General features: G+C 35.2%; 1 protein-coding gene across 1 annotated transcript; it reads right to left on the reverse strand.

Moving 5' to 3' along the window:
* Positions 1–2,285: 2,285 nt before the first annotated feature.
* LOC137825181 (secreted RxLR effector protein 161-like) lies at positions 2,286–2,984 on the reverse strand. The gene has a single exon (XM_068630855.1). It carries the CDS (start codon positions 2,982–2,984, stop codon positions 2,286–2,288), a length of 699 nt encoding a protein of 232 aa, XP_068486956.1.
* Between the last annotated feature and the right edge of the window lie 5,729 nt (positions 2,985–8,713).

The following is an 8,713-nucleotide window of genomic DNA, read 5'->3' on the forward strand; positions in this document are numbered from 1 at the left end:
GATGTAACCTGATGTGGCAGTTTAAGCATTTTTCCATCTATAGGTACTTCTCTATATAACTTTAATTTGAAGGTTGTGAGTTGTAATGAATGGAATCAAACTCGTTTTTAAAAAAAAATTAAATTTAGATTTAAGATTTTAATAGTATATGTCTCATATTCTTATGTTACCATATTTTTTGAGAGGACATGGTACATCAATAGTGCCCTATGCTGCAAAAAAGGGTTTGGTGAAGCCCAAAACAATAACTGTTTATAATGAGTAAGACTTAGTTGGTAGTTAAATTAATCTTATCTTAATTGATTTATATAGTTATAGATAATAACTAATCTATCCTAACTATTAGTATAATTAATTTAGTATAACTAATAAGATATAGAATTGTTGTTATGGCACATTAACTGTGCACAAGTAAAAGCATGAAGTTGGATCTCCAAAAAATATTTTAAGACTAGGTTCATATATTCTGAATGTTGTATCACCCTATTTTATGTATCAATTTCAACATATAAGGGTGTACACCATCATGCACTGGTTAGGAACCTGGGTAGTTATAGTTCACACCTCTAGATAAAACTAATCAAGAAAAAAGATAGAGGAGAGGCTTAGTTTAGTTGCTTGCATTCTAATATATGATGCATGGAAATTGTGTGTGCCAGTATTTCTATAGACATGCTAACATGACAACATACTCAGGTGTTAGAATTAAAGGCCTCAAACAAGAGGGAAGGTGAATTGTTTAATGAAATATTTTCAAAAATACTGGACAAGAATGAAGATTAATGCAGAATCACAAAAGAAGCAATCAAATCAGCCAAGAGACAAATTTGTTTTAAATTGATTTCAGAAAATCAATCGGTTGTTTATGCGAATCAACTGATTGTTTTTATCAGGAGTTTACAAAAACAAAGATCAAACAGTTTTAAAGCAGTGAGGGATAGAGAGATTCACAAACAAAGTTTATACTGGTTCACTCTTAACCTGAGCTACATCTAGTCCCCAGAAACCCCCGGGTATTTCACTAAGTAATCAACCATAGATTACACAACACAAACACCAAATAGGTGATCTTGAATCCTTCAAGAACACTCACCCTCTTTGAAACACAAACACTACAAGTCAGAACACCCTTTGACTTTATACACCAGTATCTTACAGTTTTACAAATATGAATTGAAACACAAGTAAGAACAGGAACGATCACACCTGATACAAAATGAATACATCAAATCCTATTCCACTCTTAACCAATGCAAAGCCTTAAGAAATCAAGAAATTTTGGAAAACTTTTAATCTCTTTTGTAATCTAATCACTCTCTCATTTTAGAGATTTAAACACCAGTTATGTAGCCTAAAAAATAGTTGTTTTAGACTTTCAATCAAGGGCTAAAACAAATTTGAATCAAGAAAAACAGATTTAACAGACTTAACCAATTATGTTAAGATTTTTAAAAAACAATTGATTGAAAGCACGATTCAACCGATTGACTTGGCTTTGACTGTGAGGTCAACCAATTTCAGCTTTTTCAAATCTTTCCAAAATCACCAAGTGTAAAACAACCGATTGAAACGACAAATCAACAGGTTGTTTTTCACTTACATTGAAAAACACTTTTCTTTTGAAAGAACTTGTTTGATTCAGTTTTGGATTAAGTTAAGAGTGGATTGACAAATTCTAATCTACCCAGAACCTATGCCCACAAGCAGCAACCTTGTCTACAAGCAATCTTCATGGATTTTGAAACATCAAAGCTTCAAGTTCAACAATCTCCCCTATTTGATGAAGACAAATCCCTGGTTTTCTACGGATGTTCTATTTGAATTTGACAATACCTGCAAAACACAAAATGTGCATGTACCAGAGGTAATCATTTCTAGATTTCATTAGCACCACAAAACCAATTTTCACTTAGTGATTCCATAAGGAAAATCAACAAAATCAGTGTGAAAACCAATGAAAGCAAGGTGCAAATCAGAGTTTATGCAACAGTTTGCAAATCAGAATAAAGCAACATATAAACCAAGCTTTAAAGCAGAATATAAGCACATTACAAACCATAAACTTCTCCCCCTATTTGTATTCACTAATAGACTCAAATGAGGGATAAAAACAACATTAAGATAGAGTTTGTGAGTCAAGAATTCCTAACTCATTTCTTAAAAAGAAGAACTTGTCCTTTGGCAAAGGTTTGGTGATAAAGTCTACCAGTTGCCTTTCAATTGCAATGAACTTCACCTCACAATCTCCATTGCTCACATGATCCCTTAGGACATGGTGTCAGATCTCACTCAATATGCTTTGTCCTAAAGTGTTGAACCTGATTTTTTGTGAGATTAATGGCACTTGTGTTGTCACAGAGCAGAGGTACTTTGCTAACTTTCAACCCAAAGTCTTCAAGTTGTTGTTTGATCCACAAAATCTGAGCACAACAGCTTCTTGCAGCGATGTATTCTGCTTCAACAGTTGAGAGTGCCACACAGACTTGCTTCTTACTATGCCAAGATATAAGGCTTGATCCAAGAAGATGACAAGTTCCACTTGTGTTTTTTCTGTCCAGTTTGCATCCTGCAAAATCAAAATTAGAGTATCCAACTAAATGTATAGGAGAGTGAGAGGGATACCATAACCCAACAATGGATGTGCCATTTAGATACTTTAGAATTATTTTGGCAGATTGAAGGTGTGATTCGTTCGAATTGGATTGGAATCTAGCACAGAGGCACACTACAAACATAATATCTAGCCTGCTGGCTATAAGATAGAGCAAAGAGCCAATCAAACCCCTGTATTTGGTTTGATTCACTACTGTTCCAGCTGCATCAGCGTCCATATAGCAACTTGTGGACATTAGTGTAGTTGCCTCTTTACACTTCTCCATTTCAAACTTTTTGATGATCTCCTTGCAATACTTGGATTGACTTAGAAAGATGCCATCCTTAGATTGCTTGACTTGCAATCCCAAGAAGAAGGACAACTCTCCCATCATTGACATTTCAAATTCTCCCTACATAGCTGCCACAAATTCTTTACATAAGCTATCATTAGTAGCACCAAAAATAATGTCATCAACATATATTTGGACTAAAATAATGGCAGAATTTGACTTTTTAATAAAGAGAGTTTTGTCAACCTTCTCTCTTTCATAGTCATGAGACAAGAGGAAATTACTTAACCTCTCATACCACTGCCTTGGAGCTTGCTTGAGACCATACAAGGCCTTTTTCAGCTTGTATACATGTTTGGGATGTTGATGACCTTCAAACTCGGGTGGTTGTGAGACAAAGACCTCCTCATTGATAACTCCATTAAGGAAGGCACTCTTCACATCCATTTGAAACAATTTGAAGTCGCTCATGCAAGCAAATGCCAATAGTAACCTCACAGCTTCCAATCTGACCACTGGTGCAAAGGTTTTGTCATAGTCTATCCCTTCTTCCTGATTGTACCCTTTTGCAACAAGTCTTGTTTTGTTCCTTATAATCACCCCTTATTCATCTACCTTGTTTCTGAACACCCACTTGGTTCCAATGATGTTCATCTAATCTATTTTAGGAACCAGGAACCACATATCATTCCTGATGAATTAATTTAGCTCTTCATGCATAGCAGCAATTCAATTCTCATCCTTGAGAGCTTTATTAATTGACTTAGGTTCAACTTGAGAGACAAAGGCCATGTGCCTGCAGTAGTTTGATATGGTTCTTCATGTACAAACTCCTTTATGAATCTGCCCAATTATGTTTTCCACAGAGAGGCCTCTTGGAATCCTCCATTCCTTGGGTAGCTCCTCCTGTTGCAGAATATCAATCAGATGATTCGCAAAATCAATCGGTTGCTTTTCTGGACAGGTTTCCAGATTCTTTAATAAGATGTTTTGCTCATCTTTTTCTACACAATTCCTTAGAGAACCTTGTTCTGCAGGGTTATTTTCATTAAATACTACATGTATAGACTCCTCTACAGTCATGAGTCTTTTATTATAAACCCTATAAGCATGACTAGATAAAGAGTAACCAAGAATAATACCATTGTCTGCTTTCTCATCAAATTTTACAAGATTTCTTTACCATTATTTAGAATGTAACACTTACATCCAAATACCTTCAGATGACCTATATTGGATTTCCTTCCATTGAGTAGTTCATATGGAGTCTTCTTCAAGATAGGCCTGATGAGAACCCAGTTCATCACATAGCATGCAATACTTACAACATCTGCCCAAAAGTATTTTGGCAAGGAGGATTCACTCAATATTTTCCTAGCCAGTTCTTCAAGTGAATTTTTCTTTCTTTCCACCACACCATTCTACTAAGGTGTTCTTGGAGCAGAGATATTGTGGAAGATACCAACCTTTTTACAAAAGGAGCTAAACTTCTCATTCTGGAATTCTCCTCCATGGTCACTGCGGATAGCACATATGTTGTTGCAACAAGTATTCTGCAACCTTTTGGCTAGCTTTTTGAATGTAGAGAAGGCATCACTTTTTAATTCCAGAAACAGTGTCCATATGAACTTGGAAAAATCATCAACCACAACAAGAGCATAGTAATTCACACAAGGACTCATAGTTCTTGAGGGACCAAACAGATCCATTTGAAGTAGCTCAAGGGGTTTTGAAGTGGAAACCATATTTTTCGATTTAAAGGAATGTTTAGTTTGTTTTCCCTTTTGGCAAGCTTCACATATATGATCTTTTTCAAACTTGAGCTTAGGTAACTGATACAATCCAAGCCAACAAGAAGATGACCAAGAACTCAAATTACTATTCACACTATGAGAAGTCATCTCAACTTTCAAGTGAAAACCCCACCAAGGATCTAAAAGACCTCACCAGAAGGAGAAATGGGCAAAGACCAGAACATCAAATGTTCTTCCTTCTGGTCTTCTTAATAATAAAACAAGTTGTAAATAAATTTGGCTCACTTTAGGGGTTCAAATAACAAGATATGCTAGAATAGGTGCCTTTAGCATAATAGAGGGTGTAGTTATCATTTTAACTTGTTTTTTACCTAGTTTCTAGAAGAAATGACCTAAGATGTGTTTTTTGACTTAGTCAAACCCTAAAGACAGCCCACTCACACATTTACCATCCTACCCTTGCATCTTGTTTTCCAAGGCACCATCTCTTATAAATAGGGTGCCTTCCTCCTTGTATTTTGATGTTGAATTTTATAGAAGAAGGAAAACTTTGCACAAATTGTGTGAGACTAGTTTGCTCTAAGCATTAAGTCTTATCTTGAGTGATTTGAGAGCTCTCAAGTGGTGGCTCTCTACACTCATCTTGGAGAACCACACTCCAAGTGGTGTCTCCAACTCTCTTCCATCACCATAAGCATTCTTCCTTTCATCTCTTCTACCATTTCCATACGCCACTTTCATTTGTGTTTCCTATGTTTGTTTTGCTTCATTCTTCAATTCAGTTTCCATTATGATATTGTGTTTCCTTTCATGTCTTTCAATTTCCGCACTATGCATCATTGTCACCTTATTATGTGATTTTCCTTTTTGCCTTTGGAAGTGAACCTTCACACTTACTTAACCACTTGGTTAAGTTCGTGTCCAATGAGAATCTTCCATAGGTTTCACCATATAATTGTTAAAAATCTTAATGATAAGTAAAGTGTCACCTCTAAAATGGAACAATCTAAAATCAACTCACATCATGTGGTATCAGAGCTTTGGTATTTTTAGCATATTTGCTTTGAGTTGATTTGGCACTTTACTTTTCTTGCACCTTTAAATTCTTGTCTTTACATTCAAACAAATTTAAATTCAACCTTTACTTTCTTGCTTTTTCAATTCGGGATTATCTTTATTCAATAACTTTCAATTCGCTTTTCAATGTTATTTTGTGTCCAATTTTTGTTCTTACCTATTTTTGTTTGAGTCATATGTTCTTAGTGTTTCTAGGAGTCCTTATTTTGCTTTTAATTGTGAAGGTATAAAAAAGTAACTAGAAATTTGTTTAAGTGGAAGTAGATTTTAGTTTCAAACATAGATTTCAAGTGTTCATTTAATTTGAATCCCAAACTTTTATTTTTGTGAAAAATTGGAAATGAATGAAAATATGCATGATAAGAATTATGGACATCTTATTTCCATAAACCATAACAAAAAAGAAAAAAGGAAAGCACAATTTGCGCAAACTTCTTTTGCAAGACCAACATTTTTAAAAAGTTGATTCATTTTATTTGGCAAATTGATTTCAACATTGTGGAATTTGATCCTTTTGCTTTTACAATTTCTAGCAAGAGAAAAACTTCATTTTTAAAGGTTAAGTAAGTATCTTAGAGTCTTTTTGTGTGTTTTTTTCTTGATTTTCTTTCTTTAAAAGTTTTGTCATAATCTCTTTTCCCAACTTGGTTTAACTTCTTTGTTTTGGGCTTTTCTTGTTTGTATTTTAAAATTCTTTAGTTTTGTTGTGGTTCTTTTGAGATCAAGTGTTAAGGGCATTGTCCTTTTTCATTTGAGAGCTTGAAATCCCAAGATAGACCTTTGTTTTAGAGAGATTTCTTTCTTGAGTGCTTTGTTTATTTCGCCTCTTTGCTACACACAAACGAGTGACACAAGTGAGGAGGGGGTTATTAAATTTTCTTTCACTAATTGTTTGTTCTCCTTGTGCAATTTTTATGGCTCTTCTTTTTTTAGGAGAATCATCCAAACCTCAATCTCCCCAAAAGGTTTTTCTTATGGGTGAGCTTGCGGCAGCAAAGAGATCCTTAGCCCAAAAAGAGGAAGAAATGCGACAATTGGTGGAGGGACTTCAAAGACTTGAAACGACACATGAAAGAAAACCAAGAGGAAAGAGGTGGGAGTAAAGGAGAGCTTCAAGGAGCTATAACCATTACGGCAGCCATGAAGAAGATGAAGATTGGAGAATTCACCACTATGATGAAAGGAGCCACCAACACCATCCTTCTAAAAAGAAAAATTCCCTGTATAAAATTGCCTAGATTTAGTGGGGAAAGTGACCCCAATATTTACTTAGGATGAGAGGCTAAGGTTGAGAAAATTTTCAATGTATATGAGGTTCAAGAGGACCAAAGGGTAAATCTAGCCTCCCTATAATTTTTAGACTATGCCATGCAATGGTGGCACCAAGTTGTAATGGACATTGAGCTAAACAAGAATCCAATTGTGGTATCTTGGTATGATTTCAAAGAATGTATGCGCGCGAGGTTTGTTCCTCCTCATTATAGGAAGGAACTCTTGTTGAAGATCCAACGACTTCAACAAGGACCTAGAAGTGTAGATGAGTACTTCAAAGATCTTGAAACTACTTTGACTAAAATTGACATGCATGAAAATGAGGAGTCAAAGATAACTAGATTTGTAAGTGGCTTGAGAAGAGAAATCCAAGATGTGATAGAATTATATGAGTATTCCCCTTTGGAAAAATTGGTTCACCTAGCCATCAAGGTTGAATCAATTTTTTTAAAGAAAACTTCTTTCAAAACTACTCATAATGATGGCTTCTACAAAACATCATGGAAGGACGAAAATCAAAATTCTTCAAAAACCTTTCCTTCTAACTTAGTAAAAGAAACCACTTACAATTCTAGAGTTTCTAAACCCTCACCCTATATACTTAAGTCACCCACCAAAACCTCAAGTCAAAAATGTTTTAAATGTCTAGATTTTGGGCATATAGTAGCCAATTGTTCTTGAAAAAGAAACATGATGGTTAAAGGGAGCTTGTCATGAGTGACCATAACTCCTGAAGGTTTAGGTCCCCTACCTCTCCAAGAAGCCAAAGTGAGGAAGAGTGTGAGTTACCATGTGAGGGAGATTTGTTAATGATAAGGCGCATGCTTGGTCACATTCAAAAGCCTTTTGATGCAAGTCAAAGGGAAAACATTTTTCACACAAGGTTCCTTATCAACAACAAAGTGTGTTCTTTAATTGTGGATGGAGGTAGTTGCACCAATGTGGCAAGCACAAAAGTGGTGAAAAAACTTGGGTTACCCACCATCTTTCATGCAAAGCCCTACAAGTTCCAATGGCTTAGTAAAGAGGGGGAAATCTTGGTTAATAAACAAGTCCTCATAGCCTTCTCAATTGGAAAATATAAGGATGAGTTATTGTGTGATGTTGTACTTATGGAAGTCACACATATTCTTCTAGGAAGGCAATGGCAATTTGATAAAAAGACTTTACATGATGGCCTTACTAACAAAATTTCTTTCACCTTCCATGGGCACAAGAATACCTTAAAATCTCTTTCTCCAAGAAAGGTCCATGAGGATCAAATAAAATGAAAAACAAAAGATAAAATGAAAAAATAAAGAAAGAAAAGATAAACTGAGTCACAACATATCATCTTATATAACTAAATCAATCATGTTGACTTATGCCATGCTATAAACTGCACCTCCAAGGTGTTCTTCTTCCTTATCTTTTTCATTACCAAATAAAACTAATTACTTGACATCTTGGACAAAGAAATTTTGAGATGAACATCAAACACCTCCTAAGGGTTCTCACATTTTGAGAAGATTTTTTATCACCAAGCCCTTTCATCCCCAAATATTCTTTCCCAACATGGCTTGTACGAAGAGCTTGCCCTTTTGAACTTCCCAAGCTTAAAGAACATAAGTTTGTTTCACTTCCCACACCTTGCACTATTTTATATGTGAACAAACTAACTATGTTATCTGCAGGAGTTCTAAAATCGAGGTCGAATCCTCTCAAACTTGGGGGGCATGATACAAT

The sequence above is a fragment of the Phaseolus vulgaris genome, chromosome 8 (genome assembly GCF_000499845.2).
Source record: "Phaseolus vulgaris cultivar G19833 chromosome 8, P. vulgaris v2.0, whole genome shotgun sequence".
Classification (NCBI taxonomy): Eukaryota; Viridiplantae; Streptophyta; class Magnoliopsida; order Fabales; family Fabaceae; genus Phaseolus; species Phaseolus vulgaris.

Excerpts from the sequence above, each read along its gene's own strand:
- LOC137825181 (XM_068630855.1), bottom strand. The coding sequence starts at position 2,984 with ATGGGAGAGTTGTCCTTCTTCTTGGGATTGCAAGTCAAGCAATCTAAG.